At 42.5% G+C, this 17,949-nt stretch overlaps 2 protein-coding genes across 2 annotated transcripts in view; one reads left to right on the forward strand and one right to left on the reverse strand.

The window, feature by feature from the left end:
- Positions 1-726: 726 nt before the first annotated feature.
- On the reverse strand, positions 727-8,998 carry LOC108237178 (WD repeat domain phosphoinositide-interacting protein 1). Its single transcript, XM_017418419.3, has 12 exons — positions 8,924-8,998; positions 7,994-8,076; positions 7,486-7,655; positions 7,292-7,388; positions 5,206-5,303; positions 5,017-5,109; positions 4,856-4,926; positions 4,505-4,612; positions 2,729-2,893; positions 2,537-2,644; positions 2,315-2,454; positions 727-1,126 (listed from the first exon to the last, which is right to left on the reverse strand). The coding sequence occupies exons 3-12, from the start codon at positions 7,582-7,584 to the stop codon at positions 1,005-1,007; spliced, it is 1,101 nt and encodes a 366-aa protein (XP_017273908.2). The 5' UTR covers positions 7,585-7,655; positions 7,994-8,076; positions 8,924-8,998; the 3' UTR covers positions 727-1,004.
- A 1,787-nt stretch (positions 8,999-10,785) lies between these two features.
- The window catches only part of LOC108237253 (cAMP-dependent protein kinase type I-alpha regulatory subunit), a 9,695-nt gene continuing 2,531 nt past the window's right edge, over positions 10,786-17,949 (forward strand). The window contains exons 1-11 of the mRNA XM_037980895.1: positions 10,786-10,924; positions 12,449-12,664; positions 13,923-14,093; positions 14,191-14,282; positions 14,373-14,434; positions 14,521-14,567; positions 14,657-14,815; positions 14,928-14,988; positions 15,194-15,315; positions 17,461-17,542; positions 17,742-17,925. Coding sequence (XP_037836823.1) covers positions 12,491-12,664; positions 13,923-14,093; positions 14,191-14,282; positions 14,373-14,434; positions 14,521-14,567; positions 14,657-14,815; positions 14,928-14,988; positions 15,194-15,315; positions 17,461-17,542; positions 17,742-17,914 — 1,143 coding nt within the window. The 5' untranslated portion in view covers positions 10,786-10,924; positions 12,449-12,490 and the 3' untranslated portion in view covers positions 17,915-17,925. The remainder of the gene's footprint in view (positions 10,925-12,448; positions 12,665-13,922; positions 14,094-14,190; positions 14,283-14,372; positions 14,435-14,520; positions 14,568-14,656; positions 14,816-14,927; positions 14,989-15,193; positions 15,316-17,460; positions 17,543-17,741; positions 17,926-17,949) is intronic.

Genomic DNA, 17,949 nt, shown 5'->3' on the forward strand with positions numbered 1-17,949 from the left:
AAAACAAAGTTTTAGGAAAGTTTTAGGAAGCTGAAAATGGAAACACTACCCTTGTTTTCATGTAGACAGCCAAAACGCAACCCTTAAACAAAAAAAAAAAAAAAAAAGGATGATGTTATAGCCCCACCTTTAATCTAACCTACAACCTGAGGTCTTCCCCAGGGTGTAAGCTTTATCTGCACGCACCACGCCTTGTTTTATGGTTTTGGTGTATTTTCGGGGTTGCAGAACAGTGCCACCTACAGGCCTGGCACAGTTACTATAGCGCTTTGTGCCGCTTTCGGTGTTTCCGTACAGATGTGGAAATGGTGCCGCGTATATTGTTAGAAATAATAAAAAAAGAGGGTTTGGGGAAAACAATGCATAAACTCCCTTCAAATATACCAAAAGCAAGGGATTAAGGCATGTTTCTATCTACAAATATAAAATATTGGATCATGTGAAGTTAAATTTAGGAAACATTTAAAAAATAAGAATAAAGAATTTTTTAAAAATCAGAAATGCGGAAAGTTCTAAAGGGTTCACAAATCGTCATAAACCAAACAACATAACTTGAGTAACAGTAATGTAATGTTGCTGTCAGGGTTTCAGTTCTGTTGCTTACAAACGTCGAACACTGTTGGTACTGGCATCATATAGGAAATGACAGTAGGACTTTTAAGTCTGTCTATGGGAAGAGCAAATGTTCTGCAGGTGCTTTATTTTTTTTATTTTTTATTTTGTTTGTTTTTGGACCTCCCACCCCGTTTTTAGAGTTTCCTTTTCCCAGATTCCTTCCGGAGAGCGAGGGGTATGCAGAACACTGAAACACTGGGAAGTTATACTCTCGGAGGTTCGACCCAAAGCCAGCAGGTGGGGGGGACGTCTGGGGCGGTAAATGAGCCGAAACGTCTCAGCTCGTCGGGAATATTTCTGCCCAGTCCTTCTGTTTAAAACAAGAACTGTTTTTTTTTTTTTTTTTACACAGAGGGGCGAGGGGTTCTTGGGAAGCGAGGAGATTCGGGTTAGTTACTCTGGTTGCCGACCGGAGGGAACTCGTTCTCGTCGTCCAGACAAATGGGGCCCTCTGCAAATTCGTGCTCTGGGATGACTTCGCCCCTCTGCGCTCCACCGTCTTCAGAGTAGCCTGGAGAGACACAAAGACGTAGAAGATATAAAAGGTTTCTGTCACACTTTATTTCTGTTCAAGGTTTCTAGCATTCCTTGAACCCCGCCACCTTTCATGCCAGAGGTTTAAACTAAGATCCTCTTATGTCAAATCAAATCTTGAAGTTATGCTGATCTCACAGCAAGAGCTCAGACTATGTGTTGTGAATGGCTCTCAGCTACTACCGCACCAAATTTTAGCTCCGTGTCTGTAAAACTGACTGAGTTGTAGCCACGTTTGTGTTGGATAAGGCTGAATTGGAATGACTCCAAAGGTTAATCAGTTGTAGATGTAAACCTGATGATTACTTTCTGAGAGGATAATTTAAATTTGTCTTGTAGTTCATGAGATATCTTGTGAACACCACAGTCAAACGTACGCAGACACATACGCTAGCAAACTTATTTCGCCTTTCAGCGGCAGACTATAGTAAAATCCGACTTTAAATATATTTTTTTTTTGCATCAACAAGATGATCCCCAAAGAGCTATTAGCCAAAAACTTTGGAATGGCGGTGTTCAGCGCTTCCTAAAGAATGTAGAGCACATGAGAGAAATGCAAAAAATAAAAGAAGCAACAGATGAGCAACAACCGAGTCACGTCCTTCCAGTAAGAAAAACAAAACAACACAGACGAGACACAGAACCTGACAGACGTTATGAATCTCAACTTTAAGCATCTACTAACTCACTAAATCTGCCAGAGAATGGTGGGAATGAAAGGGTGACTGTGAGAAGGACTTTCTCATGAAAGAAAAAAAAAAGAGAAACAGCTAAAATATGTCGAAGCGCACAAGAACTGGGCAAGTGAGGCATTTTTGCTTTAAAGCACCGTCCGTATCTGCAGACGAGGTCAGCAGTCACTCAGCCACTGACTTTTAAACCCCAGAACTGAACAAACTGTTTGTTTTTTTGCCTGATACTGTATTTTTATTTATGTCTGCACATTTCACTAAACTGCTCCTGTTGCCCATTTTCCTTGCAACACATAAAGATCTGTAAACACTGATGAAGCTGATATTACTAACTCCAAAACGTCTACAGTTACAGTCAGAGCTTTTAGTCAGTCTAGAAAAAAAATCATCCTTAAGAATACAGTATGGGGGAAACTAGACACCTTGTTTATTCGGTTCAGATCATCTTGTGTCATGAAAATGTACACTTTTACCCATGAGGGTGGTGGAGGAGGGTGGGGTTGAAGGGAGAGCCACAGTGGCAGCGTATGATTGGCTGGCTGGTTGTGGAGGGACGTCCTCCTGGTTCTCCTCTTCCTTCTCTTCTTCTTGCTCCTCGGTAGACTCAAAGAGTCTGTAGGGACAGGAAACAGACATTTTTAAACACTTTATTACGCTGTCCGGTGTTACACAAAAAGGGTAAAACACGCACACACCTGTGTTTTTGAACGAGGACACACTCGCCTCCATCTTGGGGATCCACGTTATAGATGGAAAGAAAGCCTTCTGAGGACGCGACCAGCAGGCGGGGAAGCTTCTGAATCCTGACAGATAAAGCACGCGTGAGAGGGCAACCAAAGCCGCGCGCAGCCACTTACTCTGACCCAGCCGTCCCGCCGGTCTCTTACGTGGCCAGGGCGCAGATGTTCTTCAGGCCGAACATGTTGAGCCGCACGGTGGCGAACGCTCGGTCCTGGTGCATCATGTCGGATACGTGGGTGGGTAGGTAAGTGCTGGCAGCCGTGAACATTTTGCCCACGTACGCCGACCACGTGGGGGACTCTTCATCTTGACTGCAGGGAAACAAGAATTGCTGACGTAAAAAGTGACATTTACCCGCGATTAAATTACTGCTGACGATGTAAGTTTAAATTCAGCACACTCCCTGCTAGAAGAAGAAAGAACTTTAAAGAATTTCTCATTTTAGCCCCTTAAGCAAAAAAGAACCACTAGTAGTTTGGAGTTACAACTTTTTATCAACCTGCACGATTGTGTTGATCTGTCTGTCAGCAAAATATCCCATGACAGATTTGGATGACGCACTCGATGTTGACACTGGATGCAAATAGGCTCCCACAGCTAATCAGCCTTGGCCAGCACAAAAAATGGCCATAATGCAATGTTTGCTCAATATATGAGCTAAAATTTGGCGCCTAGCTGAGTCATCCGCAACACATACTTAAATCTAACCGACCTTAATTTGACCATGACTATAAATCCATCATTTCTTAACATAAGTTGATCTTAGCCTTAAAATCTGGCCTGAAAGGCAGCAAGTGATATGCAGTTCTTTAAAAAATTGTCAGGATTTATTTTACAAGGCTGGATTTATTGAGTTGTAACTTTTCACAGCTAATTAAAAAAGCTGTCAATCAGGAAATGAGGTCATTTCTCTACCACAGTTTGATCTTTCCAGCTCAAGCTTGACATACGGACCCAATTCTAGCGAATTGTTTTTTTTTTTGCAGCATTTGACCCCAAAGCAGTGCTGCAATAAGCAAACACGCCAAATAACTGCATGTGTTTACCTTAAACAAATAGGTTTTGGCCCTGCTATTGCCGTGGGATGTTCCAGAAGCAAGTCATGTCAGCACGTCCTGTCAACTGACCACAGGTATGGATGTTTACTGAAAAGGTAAAACCCTTTTTTCAAATACCACACATTTTCACTAACTTTTTATTAGAAACACCAGTGAATTTGGGAAATGTTCTCAATTTTCTTGGCCGAGTTCTGTCAACTGACTTTTGAACATGTTCAAAAAAAAAAAAAATTGAGACAACATTTTGTCTCAAACTAGTCACAGAGTTGTCATGAGGGTCTTCAACCAAACTCAAATCCTTCTCAATTTTGTCGTTGGTGACCTGGTTCTGCCTTGAACCCTTCTCAGTTTCGTTGCGTTCATCTCAAGCCTCTCTCAATTAAGTCTCGAACCCATCTCAAATGTTTCTCAACTTTGTCATGGCCCTCTTGAATTCTTCTCGATTTAGTTTCCACAAATTCTAGAGCACTGAAGTTGTATTCTGACACCTGCACGGGAGTTTTTATATGACAGAAAACATCCGAGGTTACAGCCCTGAATGTCCAGGTCTAAAAAACTAATAAAAAACTGGTCCAGAATCTTAATTTCAAAAGTGTCCTCCAGTAAATTAAATCCTAAATGTGGGGGCGGCTGCTGAGGCGGGCACAAAGCAAGCAAAGGGGAGTACAATGTTGGTGAAGCTGAGCAACAAAATAAAACACACGGCCTAGAATAGAACCTAAACACTCAACTCAGTGAGGCTGCAACTACAAATTCATCTATTTTCAGTTGCAGCTCGGTGAGATTACTACCTTAAGAGTGTAACAGCAGCGTGCTGCATTTTGACTTAAAGGTCAAGTGAAAATAACCAGTATGAGTGTTTACCTGGGGCTATGCTGTTCCAGTTTAAAGATGTGAACGGTCTCAGTGTTGCTGGAGGCACACAGAAACTGAGCGTCTGCGCTGAAGGACAATGAACTGATGCTAACATATCTGAAACACACAAATGAGGAACAGAAACTCGCAAACGTTAAGACTCGATTAAAGATTTCAGCAAAAAGGAAATGTAACGCTCGACACAAGTTTAAGTTTGTTTTTGTTTCAAAAAGTTGAAATAATGAACAGCTAAAGATGTTTTCGTCTGTGTATTTGTACAGTTAGGCCGTTTATGTCCATAGGCCAGTAATGTTGGGATTATTCCCATGTCCAGCCATGACGGGAGAAATGAACGCTCACCTTTTCATCCCTCGCCGGAATTCAAACAACCTCTGACCCTCAGGAACACCGAAAACTCTGATTACAGTACCCTGTGGAGGAGAGGAAGCCGCTCAGTTGTACTGATCAGTAATGAAACCAGAAAACAACAACAACAAAAAAAAGAGGAATCCCGTTCTCACCTTCTCAGATGCACTGGCCAGCTTGGAGCCAGAGGCATTAAATGTGAGGGCCGCCAATGGACTGTCGTGGGCCTGGATCAGAGTCACTGTGCTCTACAGGGCAGAAGAAGTACGTCTGAATCAGCAACACGGGTTTGCTTTTCACCACAAGCTATAAATCCTCAGCTACAGAGTGCCACGCAGCCTCACCAGGTTATTGGCGTCGTAGACCGTGATCTCTCCGATGGTGGCGCTGCCGGGGTACGCCAGGTACGAGTTCCCGTGGTTGACAGACAGCGCACACAGACCTACAGGGTTGCACAGAAGCTCAGTTTTATCAGTAGCATTGCTGTCAGCTGACACTGCACAGATTTGATCAGGTTGCCTGTATTAATCTTGAACTGAAGGAAAGATTTTTTTATCTAAATCAAACTGAAAATCAAGTTACCGTCTATAAGGCGCACTTAAAAGCCTTCAATTTTCTCAAAATACGACAGTACGCCTTATAATCCGGAGCACCTTATATATGTAAGAAGTTGTAATGTTTTAGTACGACTTTGGTTAAACTACAAAGCCGCACCGCTCGCAGCATTAAGGCTCAGTTATAGTCACGCAGGGCTCTTCGCACGGTGAGCGGTGGAGGCGTTTATACTTGATGCTTACGTCAGTGCAATATTCTTCCGTGAGTTTTGAGCCGTTTGATTATCTTTGTGATCTCTCATAGAGGGATCATAGAAATGCTGATACAGGCGAACCAGCTCCGCTAGAGCACCGAAATCGTCCATTTTAAATGGAGCGCGGCGCGCATGGTCCACGTGAAGTTAAAAGAATTGGGAGGTGCACGACGAGGGACCTTGTATATGAAAAAAGTTTGAAAATGGACCAATCATTGACAGTTCGCCTTATAATCCAGTGGGCCCTATAGTGCAGAAAATACAGTAAATGCAGAAACTGACATTTACATAAATACCCAAGATATGATCAAACTGAGTTGCTCCCAAACCTTACCTAAAATTTTCACGCTTGCAGGTAATAACTACAACAGGACACTACCCACTAAACATGTATTATGCATTATGCACTTTGTGCAGCCACAAATAATTTGACTTTATGCATGGGCTATTTGAGTATTTATTGGACCTTTTTTTTTTTTAAAGCATCCTGATATTGGGCAAACTTCAAAACAACATGATGTGGGCTCTGACAGAGGAAGTAATGAGCTTCAAGCAGCCGACGCAAAGTGAAAGGAATAGTTTGGACATTTTTAAGCGGGGTTCTGTGGAAATATTATAATCGATTAATATCTTGCCTGTTGTAAAAGCTCTTTGAATAACCTCAGTTTCAAGAAATAACATTTAATTCTAACAAGACTGAGGAGCTAATGGCTAATGTCCGAATGCAGCTAACACCAAAAGTGGATTGCTGCCATTTTTAAACAACTCCATTCTCCGAGGTTTTCAAGCGGTTTGTTCGAACACCATTTTAAAGCCCTTCATACTGCCGTCGGTTTAACAGTACACAGTTATATACAGACATTTCTATGGTTATTTGCAAGTGTGAAATGCAGCACTACAGGTGCAGTGCAGCTCGGGGTTAGGGTTCCTGAAGAAAAATCACAAATTTTCTGCCTCCATCATTTAAAGGTTTAAATGTTTGCAGAACCGCTATGAAATTTTAAAGACCGGAGCTGTTTTAAGACGACAGTAATCCACTTTAAAAGTGGCTCTGCTGGAACTAGCCATTCTTAGCTTGTCCATCCAGTTCAGTCATTTCTGCCGTCCTAAACCAACTCCAGTCTTCCTGATCTCCCACTAAACATGTATTCTGGAGGAAATGTTATGACGTTTCTGCCGGAATTGCACCCAGGCCGAACCGGACGTGCTACTGCTAGCTGAACTTGCAAAAAAACGCAAAATTCTTTGTAAATAAATGTGCGTTGCAAAACCGACAGCAGTGCAGAGGTCTATTAAAAGAGGATTCTCGGAAACCGCTCTGAAATGTTTGAGTCTGGTGTCATTTAAAGATCTTGGCAGCTTCTCTGTCCAGCTTGAATTAAACCCTGTGTCTCCAAACTGATGCTGTTCAAACATCTATCTACAACAGGTAAGATATTAATTATCCTTTCCACAGACAGAACCCTATTTTGAAACCTCCAAACTATTCCTTTGAGTTTATAATAGAATAAACGGCTTTTTCGGTCAGTTCAAAAAGTTAAGTCCTGCATTTGATTTGGATTGTAACCTGTTTGTTTAGGATTTATAAAATAAAAAGGCAGTAAAGCGCCTCTCTTGTGTACCTGAGGGGTTGACGGGCGTGTTCAGCAGGGTCTTGAGAAGCTTCATGTCTCTGATATTGTGGATGTAGATGGACTCCTCCAGGCACACCACGAGCCGCTGACGTCGACATGAGAAGGGACGCGAACGGACATGGAAATGAGCACAACGACGCGCCACAGCAAAGGCAGCGTGACGACCGGCGTCCTGTCCTCACCTGTCTGTTGAGCTTGACCGAGAGGATGTTGTTGGAGTAGCTGTAGTTGCAGATCTCCGTTCCCTTCTTGAAGTGGTAGACGTTCATTCGCCGGGGCATGGAAAGACTGACCACCACGACCAGACTGCTGGAGAACAACCGCTCCACTATGTAGACATCGGGACACTCCACTGGGAAAGAGCAGAAACACGCACATCAGCCATGGGTTTTCTGCCATCGTGTTTTAGCCACAAGAATATTTCTGTGCTCAAACCTTCTCTAAATGACTTTCATCCTTTTTGAGGATTAATAAACTGTTCAGTGTGTGCTTACTGTGCGCTGCAGTCCATCTTAGTCACTGTCTGACCAACAAGAACCTGACGGCTCAGAAAACCCTGCTCGCGCTTAGCCAGCATATGCAGATGTCTCGTGACTTGGTAGCAATTTGTATGAGTAATTTGTTTTTCTTTTTAATCTTTAGGCAAATGTGCACAGGAGCTGCAATGCGATCGCGAGTTAGGAGTCGTACCTCCCTCGTGGATGCAGTCCAGTTTGTCCACAGCTGTGACAGAGAAGAGGCGGTAGCCCGTCTTAGTGCCCACAGACAGAGAACTGTGACAAAAAAACAACAAAAAACACAAAAAAAGGAAGCACTTCTTACCACCACAGACACCCGACTCTTACAAAAAAAAAAAGAGCTGTTATTATGATTTACAAGAACAGCGATTGTAATGAAGTGTAGCTGAAAACTTTACAACAAGGTTGAAAAGGTTTGTGATTTATTGATATTTCCTCTGCATTCAGCGTAAACAAGATGCATGTTTACACAGTATCTCATGAGACAGGATGTCTTTCAGGTTTCAGTTCTTGTTCAGGTAACAGCTGAAATTAAAATCTTTACATTTCCCTAAAAAAAGAAAAAAAAAGAAGCTGTTTTATTACGACTAAGGAAGTAATTTTATTTAGATATAATCACAGCCGAAACAGATGTTTATAAAAAAGGAACACCTGCTTCAAGTCAGTAATTTGAACAGGTCTTGTCTGGTGGTTCTTTGTTAACCCTCACATAATCCTTTAACAGGATACAAAGTATTGGAAGACAAAAGACTTAAGCAACACTTAAAGGAGGGGGGATATTTCAGTTTAACTGTATAATCCTGTGATTTATTTTAAAGCTGCAGAAGTGGAACTGAGCAGTCTGATGTGCAACAGGGCCTGAAGATTAACACGGTGGCCTAATTCAGCTCCAGCTCATCTTTAAATTTTAATCTTCAAAAAAAACCAACGTGTAATTTCTACCCTTCGGCGCGTCAGTTTGCGTCAGAAACCATATCAGCGCTTTTAAATACAGCTAAACATTGTTAGGCAACAGTTAGGAGCTTTAAAAGGAAAAATAAATAAATAAATAAATTGAGTTGACTTGTGTGGGCCCGGCCCCGCCGACCCGCAGGTCGCTTACGTGGTGTCCTGGTTGAACGAGGCGCAGATGAAGCCTCGCTGCCCGCCAGGGTCCTCCGACACGTTCCGGGACTCCATCCGAACCGCCCGAATCACCGTCCTCTCGCCGTCCGAGGTTGGAGGCCTGTGGCTCGGGTCGATCTAGCCCGCCGGAGCCCGCTCCTCCTCCTCCTCCTATGTTTCCCCCCCCCCCTCCGCCGCCGACTCCTCCAAACGCCACGCTCGCACTCTTTCAGGAGGAGGAATGTCCGGGCAGGCTGGCACAAATTGCACACATCGTCCGCCGAGTGGACTAGCTAAGCCAAAATCCAAACAAAACACGGCTAGACCCTCCTTCAGGGGCTGTTTTCCTTCACTCGGGCGACACTATTGTTATTATCGCGTTATTAACTTCCAGCATTCGCACAGCAAAACAAAAACAGCTGATGGGAGGATGCGTCATTCTTACGTGCATAGCGATTGGCCAACGATAACACTTTAAGTCCTCCTTTCTCGCATTTCTATTGGCCACGCTGTTAAGAGCCCTTATATGACTGGCCGAAACGACTCAATATCAAATAAGTTCCGCCTATGTAGGAGAACTCGGGTGCTGATTGGTCAATTGTGCTTTCAGTCTTGTCACGAGGAATTGTTTTGGTTATTTGATTGGATAAAACAAAGGGAGGCTTCTGCAGTGAGGTCCTACTGCCGATTTTCGTTCAGTTGATCAAGTTTCTTTTTTTTTTTGAACTTTTTATTGGTCTAATTTTCTTTTAAGGTTAACAAGAAAACAAATTGTCAATTATTGAAGTTATAAAATGTAGCTATATTATGTTCAATCAGCTTAATTAATCTGAAAGCCAATCTAATTTTATTTGTCTTTTATTATTAAGGTATTCGAAGTATTTATTGTATTGATACTGGCATTTTATTGTTGAACGACCTAGTACAGTGTTCACAAAATCTTTATGAGTACATTTGATTTTACCTCTAAACTACGAAGGAAAAAATAAAAATTCTCATAAATAAAACTGTTATGTTTCAATATGCTTTTCCTCTCTTGCACTACTCCTCATTTTTATATTAAACCGGACCAACAAAGGTTTGGACTCTCCCACCACCCCTGTGAGATGCAGACTACAGAGAATGCGAATTAGTTGGTTTACATCTATAGGCCAGCAGAAATGTCAAATTACAGCAGACCTATGTACTTTTTATTTTATTGACCTCTGCCAAAGAGGTATGTTTTCTGTAGTGTTTGTTTGTTTGTCTGTGCACAAGATTACTCAAAAAGTAATTAACAGATTTTGAAGAAAGTTGGTTGCAGGAATAGTTGAGGTTGACACAAAGAACAAATGATTACATTTTGGTGGTGATCAGGATCACGATTTGGAACCTACAAGTTTTTAACGACCCTATGGCCTAGGTGGAGGTAAGCACTCTCAGTGATGACATCACTTGACTACGATGCCATCAGTCCTAATATGACATCACAATGATAATGGGTCTTGGTGGAGGTTTGCGGATCTCTGAGTGCTTCTAGCTTCAACATCTTTCCATGTTGCATATATTTTAACTTCAATTTAAATGCTTTTTAAAGTTAACGTTCAGCAGCATTTACAGAAAAATGCTCCTGACAAGAAAGTCTTTATCTGGGTAGCCGGCGTTTACGTTTCTTCATTTCTCGGCTATTCGGCCATATAAAATACCGCAGATAGACTGCTGTTTGTACTTTTCAACTCAGATATGTATCTATTTATTTCATTTAGCCGTTTCCTTGACGTCACGATTTCCGTGTCGTCCCCTTTAAGGTTGCCATGGGTTACGGGCTCACATGTCAGAACGGGGAGAATTGACGTCAGCGGCTGTTGCTGATTGGTTCTCAGCCGTATCCGGTGGGGCAGCGGTCCAGGGCTCGGAAAAAAAATCGAAGCGAAGAGGAGGATCTGGTAACGTTGCGCTTGAGAAATATCATACACCCCGAGTCTCCATCGAAAGGCTCGGTAGGATTTCACAGTTTCTTGTGAGTATTTGGCTCGTTTTGTCTCGTGGAGTCTGCGACCCCCGAATGGGTGACTTCTGTTTCCTGCGTTTCTCGTTTGTTTATGATAAAACTCAAGATGGCGTCACTGGAGAACAGCTTTGCCTTTGCACAGAGAGCAGGCCAGCCAGGCATCAAACCAAACGCAGTTGCTGGCGTACAACCCAGGCTAAAAATAGTTAAGCCATATTAAACAACGTTCATTTTCAATTTTAGTCGTGCTTTCGGTGGTAATAACTCATGAGCTGCTCGTAAATAAGCCTTTATCCGCCTGCTGTGAGTAACTTCTTCAGCCGCCGTGAAGCCTTCCTGACCTAGACGGTGCTACAGACGGGGCATTTGCTTCAGACTCACCGTAAAGGCGATTATATTTGTTACGTTTGTTGTTCACTTGATGTGTACTATTATCTAACCTCTTAGTTCTATTCTAAGCAAGGTCAACGAGCACGACAGCCATTTTTTTTCCAAGTTGACGTTCATTATTTGGTTGGCAGCAGAGGAAAATCTGCTCCATTTGCAACGGAGTCAACGATTTAAAATGTGTGTTATATTTTCAAACAATTAAAGTAGGTGCAACCAATTTATATTACCTTTTTTTACAAGTTTGTACGTGTATAATCTACTATTTACTGATTTTAGCGATTCAAACGAGCTTGTCAAGATTCCACAGCAAGTGCACATTGTTGCATGAAGTCAGACTCATGTGGAGTAACCCCTGATTGGCCCAAGTCATGTGAGAAATTATTTGATTCCTATTACCTGATGCACACTACACTTGCAGGCCCAAAATGGGATTGTTGTGTTTGCTCCACAGGGCTTGTTGTTCGCTCATTTATTCGTCTGACATGCACATGTTGATCACTGCCAGAGTTGAGGGATTTCCTGTTTTAGGCCCCGTTCTGCTAGATGAGGCTCGAAGCGATCTGAGGAACCTTCTGTTAGCAGTGCTAATCGGCCGATCAAAGATCTGTCAGGTTGATTTGCCCAGAAACTTTCTTGTGGTGTGAAATGACGAGAACTCAAACGTGTGCACTTGCTTTTATGGCCTGTTTACAGCAGATTGATTTACTTACTCTTCTTTCACCATTAGTCCAAATAATGTGCTCCTGTGTCTCTGTAATAAAGAGGTTTATTGAAGAGAGAGAGAGGGGGGGGGGGGGGGGGTTTGCACAGATGAGCTTAGGACAGAGCGTCTGTCTGTTTCAGTCTCTTCTCTTGAATCACATATGTGTTATCACATCATCATGACCAGTTTTCACTTCTTAGGAGCACTCCACAGTGATAAAACAACGCCCTGTCCCCTTCCCCCCCCACATGCCTTCTCGCTCCGGCTCGATTTTTCTCACATTCCCCTGCTTTCTGTCTGTCCGGCTCTCGCCCTGACAAACACACACACTCCTCGCACGCTTGTATTGTTCTCAGCTACCCGACCAAATTCGTGTTGGGCTGTCCTGAAATGACATCAAGCTGCTTTTTTTTTCCTTTTTTTTTCTCCTCCTTCTCCAGCACAAAGGTTAGAGGTCACAGAGCAGGGTTGCGGTTGTCGTCATGGCATCTGGAAGCACGAGCAGCGAGGAGGAGCGGAGTCTGAGGGAGTGTGAGCAGTATGTGCAGAAACACAACATTCAGCAGCTGCTGAAGGACTGCATTGTCCAGCTGTGCACCTCCAGGCCCGACCGGCCCATGGCCTTCCTCAGAGAGTACTTTGAGAGGCTCGAGAAGGTTCGTGACTACTTCACTTGCTATTGTTGGTTAGTGCCAAAATGAATCCAGGGTGACGACATCTGTTACACCTGATACTCACTGTTTTATAGGCTAGCTGATATTTATACAAACTATGTTCTTTCATTTATTTGAAAGAAAGTCACTAAATTGTCAGTTGTACTCATTTAAAGTCATTTCTCATAGTGACCTGAAGCAACTTGTTTTTGTGATATTATCAATGCTTTAGTGTTTCTTTTAACTTTTAATTCTTTATTATTGTGTTTGGGAACAGAAGTTTTGTATAAAAAAGCAGACAAATAGCTCTTAGCATAAAAAGCAAAATGCATAGTTGTCAAATTAGTGTGGTTCTACTGCTTTATTGTTAATTGCTGTGCATGTGTAACCTTCCATTTGTTTGTAGTTTTTTACATTTGTTTTCTAATTGTTACCATGTTTTGGTTTGCTCACACTGAAAGCATCCTTAGTGAACAGAAACACGTCTTTAATCAATGCACATATATATATACTTTCTATAAAGTCTTCTTTTTAAATCATGATTTGTTTCAAAGTTTTGTCAAAAAGTGACATTTGAGTTCATTTAGACCCAGAAAGATGAAATCATAACAAGTAACTTTTTTTTTTGTCCTCATTTTGTTTTTTCAGCCGCTTCAGTCCAGATTTTATTCTTTTGTATTATGATCCTTTAGGTGAAGCTTTCAATCTAAAACTAGATGGATACAAAGCTAATTATCTGCTTCAATTTGGGTAATTTTGCTTAAATATTGAAAGAACTGTGACTAATATGTGGTTTTAAAAGAATGTAATCAGTTACACTAAAAGGATTAAAGGTAAATAGAGATTTGGCTTCTAAATCTTGTGATAGGAGATTTAGATTATTGAGATGTAGTTCATGGAGGTTTTGTTCACTGGCAGTATTAGAAGTAACAAAACAATTCAATACAAAGCAAGTTGAGTTTATTTCAGGACATGGACTGTAATATTGCCATTGACAAAATGACTGAACATCATGACTAATTCAGAGGTAATCAGTATGACTATTTGGCTCATATTTAGGCAAAAGTAACAAAAGTTATTGGACAAGTGTGTCACCTGAGCTCAGTTTTGTGGCGCTCCCGGTCTCTGATGGCAAGAGCTGAAAATGTCTGCACTGAGGAGAGATGCAGAACCGATCTCTGTGGGTCAAAGATGTCCCAGTTTTTTTTTTTTTTTTGTCCTTTCTCCTTTCTGACTCCCCCGTCCCTCCCTGCTCCCGCAGGAGGAGGCCAAGCAGATCCAGAGCCAGCAGAAGGCCAGCAGTTCCCGCTCAGACTCCCGCGACGAGGAGGTGTCTCCACCCATGAACCCCGTGGTAAAGGGCCGCCGACGAAGAGGAGCCTTCAGCGCTGAGGTTTACACGGAGGAAGACGCAGCCTCATACGTCAGAAAGGTCGGCACAGACCGACACGGACAATTGAAAATACAACACAAACAATATTTTCCTGTATTTGGTAGAAATACTGTTTGTTTTATCCCTGGTGTTCAAGGTCATTCCAAAAGACTACAAAACAATGGCTGCTTTGGCTAAAGCTATCGAAAAGAATGTGCTCTTCTCACACCTGGATGACAACGAGAGGAGGTACGGACCGTCAATCATTCTGTGGAAGTTTAAAAACTCACTTTGGATGTTTGCATGTGTTCAGCAGCAACTCGATCTGTTCTCTTGCAGCGATATATTTGATGCAATGTTTCCAGTCACCTATATTGCTGGGGAAACTGTTATCCAGCAAGGTAGGATTACATTTCGCAAGCGTGAATGCAAAGTTATTTAAATAGTTCATTGGCGTGACACTAAATGCATTGTTGTGTATCTCCAGGTGACGAGGGCGACAATTTCTACGTCATCGATCAAGGGGAGATGGACGTGAGTGTCCGCTCAGCTTGGCTTAAAACAGACCCTGTTTTGGGTTTTTTTTGTTCACTTTTTAAATCCTCGCCTGTCTGATCTGACAGGTATACGTGAACAACGAATGGGTGACCAGCATCGGGGAGGGTGGCAGCTTCGGCGAGCTGGCGCTGATCTACGGCACCCCGAGGGCGGCGACAGTCCGAGCCAAGACCAACGTGAAGCTGTGGGGCATTGACAGAGACAGCTACAGGAGAATACTCATGGTGAGGAAACTTCTCCTAGATACTGTGGAGCACCAGATTGTAAAGCCTGGAGGTTAAATAATGTGTCCAAGCCTTTGGAGTTCCAGTAACACAAACGTCCTTTTTCTTTTAGGGAAGCACTTTGAGAAAGAGGAAGATGTACGAAGAATTCCTCAGGAAAGTGTCCATTTTAGGTGGGTTAATTTCATTCTTTCCAAAAGTTTAAAAATAGACTCAATAAAAGCGTGTTACTGGTGTTCGACATGGAGATTAAAATAACATGAAAGCGCATGTAAAAATATCCCTCACTACGACGTAACTGGAACAAGTTCGAGCTTTTATCTTCCCAGCGTTGTCTGTCGGCCCAGCTGAAATGTTTCCTGCGTTCTCCGTCCTCAGAGTCTCTGGACAAGTGGGAGCGTCTGACGGTGGCCGATGCCTTAGAACCGGTCCAGTTCGAGGACGGACAGAAGATCGTGGTGCAGGGACAGCCCGGGGACGAGTTCTTCATCATCTTAGAGGTCTGCTGTTATTCAACCTCCCTCTCACTTTCACACACACTTAACTTCCTCCCTTTAACCTACTGTTTGACGTGTTTATTGTTGCATTCATTCATTCGTTCTTAAGTTAAATAATCTTTAACAAGCCTTTCATGTGAAATAAGTAATCCGAACTCTTTAAGGTTTTGTAAAGGTGGACAAACATTTTACAGGCAGTCTAAAGTTTTCGCAAACTATAGAAATCATTTATTGAGCCCTAATTAAAATAAATAAAAATATATACAAACAAATCTCTTGATTAATGCTAATAAATCAATTATATCTTAGGTTTTGTCGCAAAACTTCCATGGATATAAACATAATGTTTCATATTTAAGTGTGAGGTTTGACTTCAGGTCATTTTAGACACTGATATATAACAAGAAAGACAAACAAAGAAACTAATTTGGTTTCCTTTTGCTGATTAATTATTGCGATAAACGATAATATCATTTGGAGTCCATTTTGAACTAATGTAATGATAATAACATAATAGTGCAAGTAGATCGTCTCAAAGATTAATAAACTTTACTGTCAAAAGAAGACTTAACACTGGAACTGGAACATAAAATAAACAAAACAACCAAAATAAAACGGACTCTCAGCCTCCGTTAACAAAGAATGTACTTGAATAAAAACTAAATACAGCAACAAAAAAAAGGAAATACAACCTACATTCAACCAAAACAGTACGAATTATGAAGTCTGTAAACTAAATTGCCCTTCAAAAAATAATAATCAAACTAACAAAAGCACAAATGCGACATACTGGCTCCCAAAGGTTCAGCGGTTCGCCTCGGTCATTGGTTTGAATCCGAAGTGTTCCCACACCGCAGCTGTTACTTCCAGCTGGAAACCAATTCCATTTCGTTTTTCCCCTTAATATCAAACAGCGGTTCTTTAGCTTGCTAACGCTGCAGAGGTACGAGCCGATGTGCCTCAGCTGGCTATCTGAAGCGATAGGCCACGCCCCCTGACGCTAAGAGAAAGGAAGGGGTCAGTGAAGAGCATCAGAGCCTTTTGACATCCAGAAAAAGAGAGAGGCAGGAAGAAACAACGCCGATAAATGAAAATTACCGACCTCATTTTAATTTATAGTGCGATTAATTGATTTATCGTTTATCGTGACAGGCCTGCCTCTGACAGAATCATAACACCAAACAAGGAAAGTGGAGTATAAGCAGAGGAATGCACAGCTTACTTTTTGCGGCCCTTAAGTTAGGATTGTAAGATGTCAACAATCAGCATTCAGACAGTAATACACAGGAACTTTATTGTGTAAAAAAAAAAAAAAAAATTTTTTAAATCACAATTCGTTTTAAGTTAGTTACCAAATTTATTACAAGTTATGTCGAAACGGTTGGACACATTTCAGATGCATTGTTGGATTTTAACTGCTTTTATAATGTTCCATTTAGAAATTGTGCTTTTTGCTACATTCACGCTGCCGGCGAAAGCTGCCCACTTCAGATTTGATTTAGTCACAAATCCAGTTCTTTCCAATCAGACTCATCGTACGTGGTACTAGATTGGACACGTATCTCGTGCTTTTCAAAGCGGCCTCAGTCTGAACAGTCATGTCGCATTTCACCTGATTTTACGTCATGGAAGTAGGGGTGTGTGTATATTATCAATACCAACGTCACGCAGGTTAAAGAACTCCACACACTCCAGTTCTGAATTACCAAAGCTTGCCGGATGGGAACTGAAACATCTTCAACTACAGAATAAAAGTTAAGTAGCTTTGGATGTCCTGGATGACTGAGAACCTACACCATATGATGCTAATGTTGGGGTGTCATCGTATCGATACCAGCATTTGTTTCTCTCTCCCTTCCAAAGGTGCAGTTCTGCACTCGAGTAGGCGGGAAGCAGCTGGCCGAAACAAGCGTGGCAGATAACAATTTAATCGGCTCTGATTGCACAGCAAGTTCAGAATTGATCCAAGCACGCTAACGTGTGTAGCGTCCATGTTTGCTTCTGTAGACACGGCGAGCTGCGTGTGACGTCACTTCAGGAGTCTGCTGACGGCGGCATTTAAATGCTAATGTGAACGGCCAAACAAAAACATCAGCTCACAGCAAAGGCGAGGAGGTGAAGAAGATAATGTGTGTGTGTGTTTTCCAGGGTTCTGCGGCTGTTTTGCAGCGGCGCTCGGAGAACGAGGAGTTTGTTGAAGTGGGAAGATTAGGACCATCTGATTACTTTGGTGAGAATTACAGCAATATCGTTTCACGCCGTGCGGTCGTAAATATGATTCAGTTTTCAGTTCATGGTTGGCGAGGAATGCGGGACCAGTGTCCTCTAATCTAATCTAATCTAATCATCACAGATCGGTCGGTTGTTTTCTTAGTGGTTCCCATTTAAGAGCCAAAGTTGTGAGCTTGTTTCTTTGGTGCCCTCTCCAGGTGAGATCGCTCTGCTGATGAACCGCCCCCGCGCCGCCACGGTGGTCGCCCGGGGGCCCCTGAAGTGCGTAAAGCTGGACCGGCCTCGTTTCGAGCGCGTCCTGGGCCCGTGCTCGGACATCCTGAAACGCAACATCCAACAGTACAACAGCTTCGTGTCGCTGTCCGTCTGAGGGAAGCGTCTCCCCCCCCCCCCCCTCCCCCCCTC

Source organism: Kryptolebias marmoratus, linkage group LG17 (genome assembly GCF_001649575.2).
Source record: "Kryptolebias marmoratus isolate JLee-2015 linkage group LG17, ASM164957v2, whole genome shotgun sequence".
In the NCBI taxonomy this organism is placed as follows: domain Eukaryota; kingdom Metazoa; phylum Chordata; class Actinopteri; order Cyprinodontiformes; family Rivulidae; genus Kryptolebias; species Kryptolebias marmoratus.